The sequence below is a fragment of the Oncorhynchus tshawytscha genome, linkage group LG05 (genome assembly GCF_018296145.1).
Source record: "Oncorhynchus tshawytscha isolate Ot180627B linkage group LG05, Otsh_v2.0, whole genome shotgun sequence".
Taxonomy (NCBI): Eukaryota; Metazoa; Chordata; class Actinopteri; order Salmoniformes; family Salmonidae; genus Oncorhynchus; species Oncorhynchus tshawytscha.
The window spans coordinates 19,715,369-19,730,735 of NC_056433.1; the positions used below are offsets into that span (position 1 = coordinate 19,715,369).

Consider the following 15,367-nt stretch of genomic DNA (forward strand, 5'->3'; position numbering starts at 1 on the left):
CTTGAATACGGCTTGGCATAGATTATACATGTGGACCTAAAGCATGCCAGGAAAATGCACCCCACACCATAATATATACTTTGTACCCATTGTTTACTCAAGTGTTTCCTTTATTTTGACAGTTATCAGTATGCCTACAGTCGGGAAGGCTGAGCAGTTTGAGCAGCATGCGAGTCAAATATACAACTTGTTGTGTTGTGGCCATAGACATATAATCCATAGAAGGGTATAGTAACTACTTACCCTGGTTAAATAGACTGTTAAATTTGTGTACACTAGCAATGGATGCCAGTCCTGACTTGAATGGGAACTGCCATCGATGGATTATATTTCTATGGTTGGTTGCAGCTGATGGTTTTGCAGATTTTTTTTTTTTTAATTTTAAAATAAAAAATAAAAATCGCAGGAAAATCATACAGTTTGGAAGCAAAAGCCTACTGCTGAAAAGAGAAGACTAATCTGTCTGGAAAACAAATCAAAGAAAACAAAATCTATTTTTTTCAAATATATATATTTTTTTGAGAATTGCAGCACTGTTTTTCAAAGTAGCTCATCTTGAGAGTCTATTGCCACGACGAGCACATCGGCCATCACAGTGAGTAGCCTATAGCTTCATCTTCATCATTAGGTGAGTCAGTGTGCCACAGGACATTTTATGTAGTAGCCTACTGTAGCCTATGACATATAACAGCCTCCACTCTTATGGAACATTGCCGTAGGGACTTGCTTCCATTCAGCCACAAATAACATTAGTGAGGTCGGGTACAGATATTGGGCAATTAGGCCTGGCTCGCAGTCGGTTCCAATTCATGCCAAAGTTGTTCGATGGGGTTAAGGTCAGTGTTCTGTGAAGGCCAGTCAAGTTCTTCCAAAACGATCTTGACAAATCCTTTCTGTATGGACCTTGCTCTGTGCACGGGGGCATTGTCATGCTGAAACAGGAAAGGGCCTTCCCCAAACTGTTGTCACAAAGTTGGAAGCACAGAATCATCTAGAATGTCATTGTATGCTGTAGCATTAAGATTTCCCTTCACTGGAAATAAGGGACCTGAACTATGAAAAACAGCCCCAGACCATTATTCCTCCTCCACCAAACTTTACAGTTGGCACTATGCATTGGGGCAGGTAGCATTCTCCTGGCATCCGCTAAACCCAGATTCGTCCCTCGGACTGCCAGATGGTGAAGTGTGATTCATCACTTCAGAGAATGTGTTTCCACTGCTCCAGATCCAATGGCGGTGAGCTTTACACCACTCCAGCCAACGCTTGGCATAGTGTATGGTGACCGTAGGCTTGTGTGTGGCTGCTCGGCCTTGGAAACCTATTTCATGAAGCTCCCGACGAACAGTTATTGTGCTGACGTTGCTTCCAGAGGCAGTTTGGAACTCGGTAGTGAATGTTGCAACCAAAGACAGACGATTTTTATGTGCTTCAGCACTCGGTGGTCCCGTTCCGTGAGCTTGTGTGGCCTACCACTTCGCGGCTGAGCTGTTGTTGCTCCTAGACATTTTGACTTCACAATAACAGCACTTACAGTTTCCCGGGGCAGCTCTAGAAGGGCAGAAATTTGACAAACTGACTTGTTGGAAAGGTGGCATCCTAGGACCATGCCCCAGGACTACCTGACATGATGACTCCTTGCTGTCCCCAGTCCACCTGGCCATGCTGCTGCTCCAGTTTCAACTTCCACCTGACTGTGCTGCTGCTCCAGTTTCAACTGTTCTGCCTTATTATTATTCGACCATGCTGGTCATTTATGAACATTTGAACATCTTGGCCATGTTCTGTTATAATCTCCACCCGGCACAGCCAGAAGAGGACTGGTCACCCCACATAGCCTGGTTCCTCTGTAGGTTTCTTCCTAGGTTTTGGCCTTTCTAGGGAGTTTTTCCTAGCCACCGTGCTTCTACACCTGCATTGCTTGCTGTTTGGGGTTTTAGGCTGGGTTTCTGTACAGCACTTTGAGATATCAGCTGATGTACGAAGGGCTATATAAATAAATTTGATTTGATTTGATTTGACAGTGCCACGTTGAAAGCCGCTGAGCTCTTCAGTAAGGCCATTCTACTACCAATTTTTGTCTATGGCTGTGTGCTCGATTTTACACACCTGTCAGCAAAGGGTGTGGCTGAAATAGCCAAATCCACTTAGTTGAAGGGGTGTCTATATACTTTTGTATATATAGTGTATATAGATTGGAAGTAGCAAGGAGGAGCTATATACTGTAGATTGGAAGTAGCAAGGAGGAGCTACAGTGGGGCAAAATGTATTTAGTCAGCCACCAATTGTGCAAGTTCTCCCACTTAAAAAGATGAGAGGCCTGTAATTTTCATCATAGGTACACTTCAACTATGACAGACAAAATTAGAAAAAAAATCCAGAAAATCACATTGTAGGATTTTTAATGAATTTATTTGCCAAATATGGTGGAAAATAAGTATTTGGTCAATAACAAAAGTTTCTCAATACTTTGTTATATACCCTTTGTTAGCAATGACAGAGGTCAAACGTTTTCTGTAAGTCAACAGGTTTTCACACACTGTTGCTGGTATTTTGGCCCATTCCTCCATGCAGATCTCCTCTAGAGCAGTGATGTTTTGGGGCTGTTGCTGGGAAACACAGACTTTCAACTCCCTCCAAAGATTTTCTATGGGGTTGAGATCTGGAGACTGGCTAGGCCACTCCGTGACCTTGAAATGCTTCTTACGAAGCCACTCCTTTGTTGCCTGGGCGGTGTGTTTGGAATCATTGTCATGCTGAAAGACCCAGCCACGTTTCATCTTCAATGCCCTTGCTGATAGGAGGTTTTCACTAAAAATCTCACGATACATGGTCCCATTCATTCTTTCCTTTACACGGATCAGTCGTCCTGGTCCCTTTGCAGAAAAACAGCCCCAAAGCATGATGTTTCTACCCCCATTCTTCACAGTAGGTATGGTGTTCTTTGGATGCAACCCAGCATTCTTTGTCCTCCAAACACGACGAGTTGAATTTTTACCAAAAAGGTATATTTTGGTTTCATATGACATTCTCCCAATCTTCTTCTGGATCATCCAAATGCTCTCTAGCAAACTTCAGACGGGCTTGGACATGTACTGGCATAAGCAGCGGGACACGTCTGGCACTGCAGGATTTGAGTCCCTGGCGGCGTAGTGTGTTACTGATGGTAGGCTTTGTTACTTTGGTCCCAGCTCTCTGCAGGTCATTCACTAGGTCCCCCCGTGTGGTTCTGGGATTTCTGCTCACCGTTCTTGTGATAATTTTGACCCCACGTGGTCAGATCTTGCGTGGAGCCCAAGATCGAGGGAGATTATCAGTGGTCTTGTATGTCTTCCATTTCCTAATAATTGCTCCCACAGTTGATTTCTTCAAACCAAGCTGCTTACCTATTGCAGATTCAGTCTTCCCAGCCTGGTGCAGGTCTACAATTTTGTTTCTGGTGTCCTTTGACAGCTCTTTTGTCTTGGCCATAGTGGAGTTTGGAGTGTGACTGTTTGCGGTTGTGGACAGGTGTCTTTTATACTGATAACAAGTTCAAAAAGGGGCCATTAATACAGGTAACGAGTGGAGGACAGAGGAGCCTCTTAAAGAAGAAGTTACAGGTCTGTGAGAGCCAGAAATTTTGCTTGTTTGTAGGTGACCAAATGCTTATTTTCCACCATAATTTGCAAATAAATTAATTAAAAATCCTACAATGTGATTTTCTGGATATTTTTCCCTCATTTTGTCTGTCATAGTTGAAGTGTACCTATGATGAAAAGTACAGGCCTCTCTCGTCTTTTTAAGTGGGAGAACTTGCACAATTGATGGCTGACTAAATACTTTTTTGCCCCACTGTATATACTGTAGATTGGAAGTAGCAAGGAGGCGCTATATACTGAAGATTGGAAGTAGCAAGGAGGAGCTATATACTGTAGATTGGAAGTAGCAAGGAGGAGCTATATACTGTAGAGTGGAAGTAGCAAGGAGGAGCTAGCTATATAAATAGCAGTTTATCTGGGTTGTGCTGATGACATTTCATTTTGTCATCTGCCTCACCTAAAGCCCATTCTTGTGGAAAGCTGCTATAGACCACCAAGTGCTAACAGTCAGTATATAACGTGTGAAATGCTTGACAGAGAGAGGTATATTTTCTGGGTGATTTAAATATTGACTGGCTTTTATCAAGCTGCCCACTCAAGAGAAAGCTTCAAACTGTAACCAGTCAACCTACCAGGGTAATTACAAACAGCACAGACATGAAATCATCAACATGTATTGATCACATGTTTACTAGTGCTGCAGAAATTTGCTTTAAAAAGCAGTATCCAAATCCATCAGATGTAGTGATGACAATATAGTAGCCATATCTAGGAAAACCAAAGCTCCAAAGGCTGGGCCTAATATAGTGTATAAGATGTCATACAAAAAGTTTTGTAGTGATTCCTATGTTGTTGATATTTGTTGTGGTGTGTATTGAGGAGCAACCAGACACTACACTTGACACATTTATGACGCCTCTTGCACTGAGATGCAGTGTCTTAAAGATGCAGTGTCTATTACGTGTTTTCGTTTTCTATTATTTCTCTATTTTATTTTTCTGCTTTGTTGGGAAGGACCAGTAACTAAGCATTTCACTGTTAGTCTACACCTGTTGCTTACGAAGCATGTGACAAATAACATTAGGTTTCAGACTGCAGCTGAGCTGGGCCTACATGCGCTGCACATACAACCATGATGTCAGCAACTCCTGCCATCCCAGCCGGTTGTGTGTGTGTGTGTGTGAGAGAGAAAGGGGGGCTGTACTAGATTTTCTGCTCAATGTTATCAATTTGTTCACTGTGATTGTAACCCAGTTCTATCAAATATTCATACTAGCCACTTCTGTGGTCTGCAAGTGAATAATATATACATATATTTACATTGTGCGCATAAACATTTGGTTGTACAGACCTACTCCAAGACATTATATATTTTTTCTCTCCCTTTCTCTCAACCAGAGATAAATACAATCCACTGATTACAGAAAGAACTTTGATCATCAATATTATCACATAGGCAACCAACACAAGTAGGAATATCAGAAACTGATACTCAACTGCCGAGACTCTTTAAACAAACTATGGCCGTGACTTGGAAATATACAGTAAACATTGTCAGAGATGCAAACACGCGTGTGCAAACACACACATTTGTCAGCCAGGCACCCACTCATCACATCACCCAGCTGATGGGGGGATATTTGCCGTTCTCTTATCGCCTTACCTGCCAGAGATAAAGGCCTGGGTTGGAGAGAGGAGGAGAGAGGAGGGAGGGAGGAGAGAGGAAGAGGGAGGAGAGAGGAGAAAGGAGGAGGAGAGAGGAGGGAGGGAGAGAGAGGAGTGAGGAGGGAGGAGGAGAGTGGAGGGAGGAAGAGAGAGGAGGGAGGAAGAGAGAGGAGGGATGAGGAGAGAGGAGGGAGGGAGAGAGAGGAGTGAGGAGGGAGGAGGAGAGAGGAGGGAGGGAAGAGAGGAGGGAGGAAGAGAGAGGAGGGAGGAAGAGAGGAGGGGGAGGAGGAGAGAGGGAGGAGGAGAGAGGAGGGAAGGAGAGAGAGGAGGGAGGAGGAGAGGAGGGAGGAGGAGAGGAGGGAGGGAGGAGAGAGGGAGGGAGGAGAGAGGAAGGAGGGAGGGGGGAGGGGGAGGGAGGGAGGAGAGAGGAGGGAGGGAGGGAGGAGAGAGGAGGGAGGGAGGAGGGAGAGAGGAGGGAGAGAGGAGGAGGGAGGAGGAGAGGCATTCTGCTGGAGGAGCTACACAACCCTCCCCCAACTGCATTTATTCCGCTGATCATTACCACAGCGCTCACAGAGTAAACATTGTCAGAAGAAATAAAACAATTGATACAAATGTGATGAAGGAAAAGCCTTTTATTTCCGCGGGAGCAGCCCGGGAGACGTCATTCATCACGTCTACAGGGGGAGAAAATAAAATATGTGCCGAAATGTTTGCCTTGAAGGAAAGATGCAGCACCCTGTTTTGAGGCCTCCGGTGGGATGTGCACGGCTGCGCAGGCTCTCTTTCTCCTCCAGGATGGCCCATTAGAAGCAATATATTCTGCCTTCAGACTCCCACCCATGATTCCTCACAGGGCGGTCCATAGGAGGCACATCCCTCATAGTTGAAGAGTAATCTCTAGCTTTGTGTTATCAATTTCAATGTATCATTTCACCCGCTGCATGCCGGCATAAGGGCCCATTACTTTATTACGGCAGAGAGCCCCGACAATAATGAAGTAAGGGCTTCTGAAAAATCTAAACATTTTTTGAGGTACAAAAGTGAGATTCTACGTTATTAACATTGATTGTTTCAGTATTCAGATCAATAGCCGGGGCCAAATTAGAGTGATTACACTTGGCGAGATTAAGTCTGAAGCATGATGAGAAGGAGGGAGGGAAGAGGCCTGTGGTGTGTGTAGATGTTCACTCAGATTGTAGCTAACTGAGAACAAATTCCTGACCAAAATCAAACCACTAAACCAGGGATAGGATATCTAGTGAATATAGAACCAACACTGACCACAATGGAACAGCCAACTCAAGTCTTTCAAAGGGCTCAGGCTCATTTCACTTCAATAAGAATTAGACTCTAGAATCCATAGCGAGTGTGGCTCTAATCATGTTAATCATCTTAAGAGTGTGTCATTAACACTGATTAAATGACCCTAATGGATGTATTGGATAGCTCTGCGTCGGCTGGAGAAAGCCCTCAGTGCAAGAATGCAATTTAACTCAATGTAGCACAGTCAGCACTGGACCGTTATGATAAGACCTGTTATTTCTACTTGACAGGAGGGCTGTATTCACATACACAACCTTCTGCCAGCCATCTATAGGTTCACACTCAGTCAGAGAGTCAGGAATGAGTCTGAGTTGGGAGGGCAGAAAGCCAAGATAATGAGGAGGAGGTGGAGGTGGAACGGCGTTAATAAGAGATGCCAGCCCTCAGCCTTCAGACCTCAACCCTCCCAAACAATGCGTTCTTTCTTTTCCACTCACACACATTTGCACTAACCAACCCCCACCCACACCAAGTGTACACAACCAGGAGTGGCTTGCCCACTCACACACTCCTTGTGACTCACACTCATGTAAGACCTCACTTGCCACTCCATTAATTAAAACTGTTCTGAAGACGCGCACACACCCCTGAAGACAACTAAAGCTGAGGGTTCTGGACCGCGGGTAAGACCATTTAGGTCAGTATCCATGGAATTTAGTCAACATTGTCTGAAGAGACACACAAATAGTATATTGACACATCACGCATGTATGACCATTTCACTAATATGTGCTCAGCTGAAAACGTTACATTCTGGCATAATATCTGACAATACCTTAACACTCCCCAGACAGGATGTAATCTCACTTCTAACTTATTATTACGTAACCATTCCTTATGACATGTTTAATTAACCCTATTTAGTAATTTATTTAAATGGAAATGCCAGAAATAAAGACCTATTATTAAGGTAAAATCACATGATTCTCTATAGTAACAGACAATATTTATGCACAAAATGACCAGCTGTCAAATTTGTGTCTGGTGTCATCACTCCAATCAAAGGTGACAAAGACACCAATGTTCAACGTGATGTGGATTCAGAGAAATGCGGACAAACATAAAATAAACAGCAGCCTCAGAGAGGGAAAGAAAAAGAGCGAGAGAGAGAATAAGAGAAAGAGCGAGAGAGAAAGAGCGAGAGAGAAAGAGAGAGAGAGACAGAGATAATGAGAGAAAGAGAGAATGAGAGAAAGAGAGAATGAGACAGAGAGAATGAGACAGAGAGACAGAGAATGAGAGAGAGACAGAGAATGAGAAAGAGAGAGAATGAGAAAGAGAGACAGAGAATGAGAAAGAGACAGAGAATGAGAAAGAGAGACAGAGAATGAGAAAGAGAGACAGAGAATAAGAAAGAGAGACAGAGAGAGAGAGAGAGAGAGAGACAGAGTAAATGAGAGACAGAGAGAACCAGAAAGAGACATGGTGTCACTGGCCCTAGAGTTTCATTAGTGTATCACCTCTAATATTAGAGACTATTAATTATAATGCACTGCTCTCCTAAATGATCCCTAATCCCCTGTGTGTAGTCTAATTTACAGGCTAAAATGTCTAAGCTTGCTCCGCTCTCTGCAGGGGGTGTGGGACGGGGGTGTGGGGCTGCCAGGTGTCTATGAGGGGATCCATTTACAAAAGGCCTTTACCAGCACACCTTTAGGAAGACAGCAGCTCAGTAGGAGACACAAAATGTCCTTCAGCAGGGGAGGAAAAATGGGTTGATGAGTCACCCACTAAATCCCGGGCCTACGATAAAAAAATGTTTTACCCGAATGTGGTTTATACAGTTTTAGTAGGCTGCCTTTGTGAAATAGCTAGAGTTATGAATCAACACTGAAAAATACTCAATTGATGAGTTGATGATGGATATATGGATGGACCCTTTAAAAAAATACAAAATAATTATTGATTGAATAAATTGAGAATCTGCATGTGTGCAGTGACCTTATTTCAGAATGTGCTTAACTTAGAAGATATAAAAGACGTAATGACTACTTGTGACCAGCAGAGGCAACCAAATATAATGAAACAAAGACACAAGCACGCACACCTGTGGCCAAGCCTTTTTTTCTCTCTCCTTCAATCACTTCCTTAATAGCTCACTCCAATGTAAGTACACCTACCTTATCTTTTCAGATGCTTTATCAAATTAAACATTTCATAACATGCTTATGGAATTGAATAGTCCTATTTCACCTCTCATCTCTCACTACTATTCTGGTATTACAGCAAAGTGTCCTCACAGAAACATGTGGAAACACGGGAGTGTCCATTTACACTAGCCATTGTCAGCATGACAGGTCATTACAACTCTAGGTCTGACACCACGAGCAAAGGACACAAAAAAAACTCAAATCTGATTAGAATAATAAGAATACGCACCAGCCACTTAAAATTCCCCATCACTCCTAGATGACGTGTTGACCAGAGTACTGAATCATTCATTCCTTCCAATTAGTGACATGACAGGCCACGGGTTTCATTAACCACACAGAGAGAAGAGGTGACGGCAAAATGCAAACGAAATTGGCAGAGAGAGGGAGGCGAGCTTACCGAATCAAATCCCATTCCAAAAGGCGGATAAATAAAGTATCTGAAGAGCGAAAGGAGAGGGGAACAGGAGGCGAGAGTACACCAGCTACATGGCCATTTGATAATTGCAAAGGTTCTCACTAAATCTAGTCCAACGTCTTTAGCTTTCAAAGTCTCTGCTCTTATCAATTGACATGCATTCTGAATATTTCAAATCAGTTTTCAGTCATTTACGGTCAATGTACCCATCTCGCATGGCTACATTGGAGGGGAACTGCAAGGGAAATAAAAACCTGCCTCTGCATTATGTTCTAAGCTGCAGCAGCAGGAGCTATTAGCAGGACTCTGAGGATAAAGAACCTGGCTGGCACCCTTGCTCCTGTTTCACAGCCTTTGAGAGGTATAGCTCTGGGCAGTTAGGATTGTCACCCCTGAATACCTCACTGAGAACCCATACTTAGGGCTGGGATGATAGGGTTGTCAGACCGGCTTTAGATGGCACAGAGTGATATGCAGCTATCCTGCTGGGCCCCTCTGGCGTACACAGCCACACACATTGCCTGTGTGCCCCAGCATCCACTCCTGAATCCTGAGTCCGGGTCAACACAGATAAATCCGTGACCTAGCCTAAGCTCAACTCAGCCACATTGCTACAAGACAAGCCCTCATTAGTGTGTGTGGTTGCATACATGCATGTGTGTGTGCCTCTGTGTGTGTGTGTGTGTGTGTTATTGGACTTATTAGTACCAGTCATTAATTATTTTAGGACCACATCCCTGACAGGGAAACACAAGTGCAAAACAGTGCTGTAGGTCTTCTTCACCTCTCCATACCTCCTCCTTAACCATCCATTCTCATACAGAGCTGGCTACTTTGTGATACAGCCTGGTTTGATTCCAGTCATGATTGAGAGTCCCATAGGGCGGCGCACAATTGGCCCAGCGTTGTCCGGATTAGGGTTTGGCCGGGGTAGGCCGTCAATGTAAATAAGAATTTGTTCTTAACTGGTTAAATAAATAAATAAAATACTTGAGAGCTTTGCTTATCAGTTATAAATCTGGCTGTAAGGAAGGATTAATGATATTAATCTAAAGAGATTAATAAATCACTCCCCACCCAATGTACACTCCTCCTAAAAAAATGTATTTACAGGGCCTCCTGAGTGGTATAGTGGTCTAAGGCACTGCATCACAGTGCTTGAGGCATCACTACAGACCTGGGTTTGATCCCGGGCTGTGTTGCAGCCGGCCACGACCGGGAGACCCATGAGGCAGCATTGGCCCAGCATTGTCCGGGTAGGGGGAGGGTTTGCACCATCGTGCTCTAGCAACTCCTGTGGCAGGGGTGACACGTTCGCCAGTTGTACTGTGTTTCCTCTGACACATTGGTGCGGCTGGGTTAAGGTTAAGCGAGCAGTGTGTCAAAAAGCAGTGCGGCTTGGCAGGGTTGTGTTTCGGGGGACGCATGGCTCTCGACGTTCACAAGTTCCCGAGTCCGTACGGGAGATGCAGTGATGGGAGACATACAGCCAATAGGTCCATCTCCATATCATTGCTGCAGAGGCCTTGGTCTATATGCATAAAGTGTCTTTGAGTAGGAGAGCCGATCTAGGATCAATCCCCCTGTCCATGTAATCTTATTTATTTTGATCTAAAAGTAAAAACCTATCCTAGATCAGCACTCCTACTCTGAGATATTTGATATGGCCCCAGATGGATACTTATAGCGTTTTACTTAATTTTATTATTATTATTATTATTAACTGCATTTTTGGGAAAGAGCTCTCAAGTAAGCATTTCACTGAACTGTTTTACACCTGTTGTATCCTGTGCACGTGGCGAACAAACTTTGAAACGTAATAGGTATTGCAATGGTGTAGTGAGTCTATGTACCTGATACTCGTTAGGCCAGAAGGTACTGACGGCCAGCTCAGCCCGGAGCCAGTCCTTCCCGGTGTAGCTGGTCACATTCCAGATGGGATTAGCCAGGGGACCTTTGTTAACCTTTACCAGGATGTTCAGGGTCCCCGGGCTGGAGCCATCTTGAGTATACAATAAGTAGTTGAAGTCAATACAGTGGGTGTCGTTTTCCTTCATTACTGGCAGCTGAATGCGTGCCTTCTCTCCGGCATCGTGCTGGGAGGAGTCCACCATCATGTAGGAACCTGAGGGGGGATAGGAGAAGATGGGGCATTATAGGACATGGAGAGAAGAAGGGCCTAGAGTCAGACTCTCAGCGAACCAAGGGTTACCCACTCCACTTTAAGTGGTCCAATCCCACTGGGAACACACTGGTTGAATCAACGTTGTTTCCACGTCATTTCAATTAAATTACGTAGAACCAACGTGGAATAGACATTGAATTGACATCTATGTCCAGTGGGATGTTTCTTAGTGGCAAACTTTGAGTAAAGACCAAACAAAGAGAAATGTTTCAAAGGACATTTAATTGATTGAATACAGTTTTATCCACTAAATGAGAACGAATAAGATTATTTTTTGAAAATGTCCATGTAGAGTTCAGTGCAGGTCATTTACATTTGAAGGAACAAACTACACTGAACAAAAATATAAACGCAATCTGTAAAGTCCTGGTCCCATGTTTCATGAGCTGAAATAAAATATCCCAGAAATGTTCCATATGGACAAAAAACATTTATTTATCTCTAATTCTGTGCACAAATTTGTTTAAATCCCTGTTAGTGAGCATTTGATCCTTTGTCAAGGAGGAGTATTTCTGTCTGTAAAAAAAGTCCTTTTGTGGGGAAAAACTCATTCTGATTGGCTGGGCCTGGCTCCCAAGTGGGTGGATCTATGCCCTCTAAGGTCCACCCACGTCTACGTCTCTGCCCAGTCATGTGAAATCCATAGATTAAGGCCTAATGAATTAATTTCAATTGACCGATTTCCTTATATGAATGGTAACTTAGCAAAATCTTTGAAATTGTTGCATGTTGCATATATATTTTTGACTGATATTCCCTTAAGCAAGACACCAAGGCCTCATTTCAAAACCATTTGTCACAAAAACAGTACATCTGTTCAACATTTTCAGGCCTGCCAAATCAATGAATCCAATTCAAGCTCAGTTCTGATGACTCATATTGCAACAAAACTCTGACCCAACATTGTGTGTATAGCTCTAAGCAAATATACATTTGTAAGAAATCTTTTAGGAAACCATCTGGCAGTGTTTTATCTGTGCTGTTTTTTTTTTAAATGAAGATGATTTGCTGTGAAGTGGACGATATTTTCAAGACAGTGGTCTGAATGATTGATCTGCTTTCATCTAGGTAGGACAAATACAGAGAAAACAGGAGGGTCTTTGGAGTGATGCAGTAGTATACAATACCAGTCAAAAGTTTGGACACACCTACTCACGCAAGGGGGTTTCTTTATTTTTACTATAAAATAATAGTGAAGACATCAAAACTATGAAATAACACATACGGAATCATGTAGTAACCAAAAAGGTTTGAGATTTTTCAAGGAAGTCACCCTTTGCCTTGATGACAGCTTTGCACACTCTTGGTATTCTCTCAACCAGCTTCATGAGGCAGACACATGGAATGCATTTCAATGAACAGGTGTGCCTTGTTAAAAGTTAATTTGTGGAAATTATTTCCTTCTTAATGGGTTTGAGCCAATCAGTTGCGTTGTGACTAGGTAGGGTTGGTATACAGAAGATAGCCCTATTTGGTAAAAGACCAAGTCCATATTATGGCAAGAACAGCTGAAATAAGCAAAGAGAAACAACATCATCACTTTAAGACATTAAGGTCAGTCAATGCAGAACATTTCAAGAACTTTGAAAGTTTCTTCAAGTGCAGTTGCAAGAACCATCAAGCAATATGATATGAATCTGGCTCTCATGAGGACCGCCACAGGAAAGGAAGACCCAGAGTTACTTCTGCTGCAGAGGATAAGTTCATTAGAGTTATCAGCCTCAGATATTCGGCAATTAACTACACTTCAGATTGCAGCCCAAACAAATGTTTCACAGAGTTCAAGTAAAAGACACATCTCAACGTCAACTGTTCAGAGGAGACTGTGTGAATCAGGCCTTCATGGCCGAATTATTGCAAAGAAACCTCTACTATCAAACAAGAAAATGACTTAATAACGAGGCTATATACAGTGGGTAAGATAAGATAGTCTAGCTAGCTACATTTTCAGATAATACATTTTTCTAATGTTGACAGTCATTTTCATTTTAAGTTAAAGTGTACTGTTAGCTAGCTAGCTAACATTAGCTGGCTGGCTCGCTAGCTAACATTGTGTGTATGATCTTATTATTCGTATCTCAGAGCCATTTGCTTTGCTAGTTATAGCCTAATGTTAGCTAGCTAACATTGAACCTGGTTGGTTAGCTACCTACAGATTCATGCAGGGTGGTAACGTCATGAGTTGGGATTATGGTTCACTGTTTACTTAACTAGCTACATGTCTTAACAAAAGACTCCACTATGCAAGTAACCATTTCAATAGAATGTCACTGTGACAACTGTTGTAGACGTAGCTGGTAAATTCGCTCTGGTTATCTACTCTGATTTCAGAGTATTCTTGTCTGAGTGTGCCAGAGCACAGAATAACTGACGAATTTACGAACGCTCAACACCCGGTGAATATGGCCGGTGTCAGTAAACGTTGGCAAAAAAGTGTAAATTGTTGCCAGCTGCACAGTTGCAGTCACCAACGATCTGGATAACGTAAAAACAGCCTAACCAGCTCTGCTAGGGCGAGTAAAATGGTCAGTGTGCTGTTCTCTCATTTGTGTCTGGAAGTATCTAGCCAAAATTAGCCAGTTAGCTTGGGTGCTTGACTGCTGTTGTTACGACACAATGCTCGGATCAACCCTTAAAGAGATTGGTGGGGCTAAAGCTTAAGATGGTGTGAACGATGCGGAATGGGTGTAGACGAAGAAAGGTATTCCCGAATAGCTAATTGTTTAAAAGGTATACATTTCCAAACATTTCAATTGAAGACCTTTGAAATGTTTTGTGCTCAAAGGCGAGTTTTGTCATTGGGAACAATGGGAGTTTGACGGTTCAAGGTTTATTTTAGGAAAACATACAAGAAAGCCTTCCTCCCCAAAGCTAGGCGGTCGGCCCTCCCCTCTCAACACCCCCCCTTCCCCCTCCCTACACCCTCTCTTACGGACTGTTCAAGGCCAGGCAGTGTGTTTCTCATCAAGGTACAAAATAAACATGAGGCCTAAAAAAAACTTGTCTGTTTCTCTCTCATGCGTTACTTCTTTATGAGAGAGCGATCAGCAAGCTGTCAGAGGAAAAACTAAAGAAACGGCAACAGAGCTACAGTCAAAAGGAGTTGGCAATTCTATTTCGCAAGACTATGATTTTATTTATTTATTTCACTTTCCCACTAAAACTCAAACAAAGGAAGTCCAAAGTTGAACAGAATCAATACTTTTTTCCTATTAAAAATCATTGGACTTTGTTCTGAGGGGGAAATAATTGTACAGCAAGTGGGACTAATGGAAATAATTTTCTAAACAGCGTTTGAAATCAGCGTTGATTCATGTAGATTGAAAACAAACAAATTCACCACCTTTCTTCTGTTTGTGCCTCCAATAAAACTTGAACATGATAGTTTGTCACCTCTGAATTACAGTCTAGTAAATATATTTTGTCTGATTTATGATTGATTCCACATTTGATGTCGGAAGAACCACTTCGGTCCCTTAGAATGACGTTTTTTACATGAGGCATGACATCCATGACAAACCAAGATCAAGTAATGTGTCTCAAAGGCGAAAATCTGTTAAACCAATCAATGACATCAGGGCCAGAACCCTTCTCAGGTGTATAAGCAGTGTTTCAGGATGCAGCTGGGTCTACTCTTAAACCACAGCTGAAAACACCAGAAACCAGGCCTCCCCTCAACTGCTGCTTTACGACAGATTACAAACCTCCATTCTCTAAAAAGCAACAACCTGCAATTAAGATCAGTTGAGTACAGCGCTGCTCTGCCACAAAGCACTGGTTTCTCCATGGTGTCAGGGGAGGGAGTGCCACAGACTGGTGCTGTGGTGGTATTCCTCTGCAGAGCTCCAGAACATTGGATCTGATAAAGACTTTGGCCTGGGGAACAGGGGAAGGCCTCAGTCTAAATCAACTCTGGACCAGATAAATTCAGCTGAAATATGGGATTCTCAAAAAGTAGAACAGCTCATTCACTTCGGGGGGGGTGGGGGGGTGGGTGGGATTAAGTTCTTGATCATAATCCAACCTCCACGAAGAATGAATT

General features: G+C 43.0%; 1 protein-coding gene across 14 annotated transcripts in view; it reads right to left on the reverse strand.

The window, feature by feature from the left end:
- Nucleotides 1–15,367, reverse strand: part of LOC112250115 (receptor-type tyrosine-protein phosphatase kappa-like) — a 163,751-nt gene that overhangs the window by 100,345 nt on the left and 48,039 nt on the right. For all 14 annotated transcript variants that reach the window (XM_042321626.1, XM_042321634.1, XM_042321632.1 and 11 more), the window contains one exon: nt 10,994–11,265. In XM_042321626.1, the coding sequence (XP_042177560.1) occupies nt 10,994–11,265 (272 nt within the window). The remainder of the gene's footprint in view (nt 1–10,993; nt 11,266–15,367) is intronic.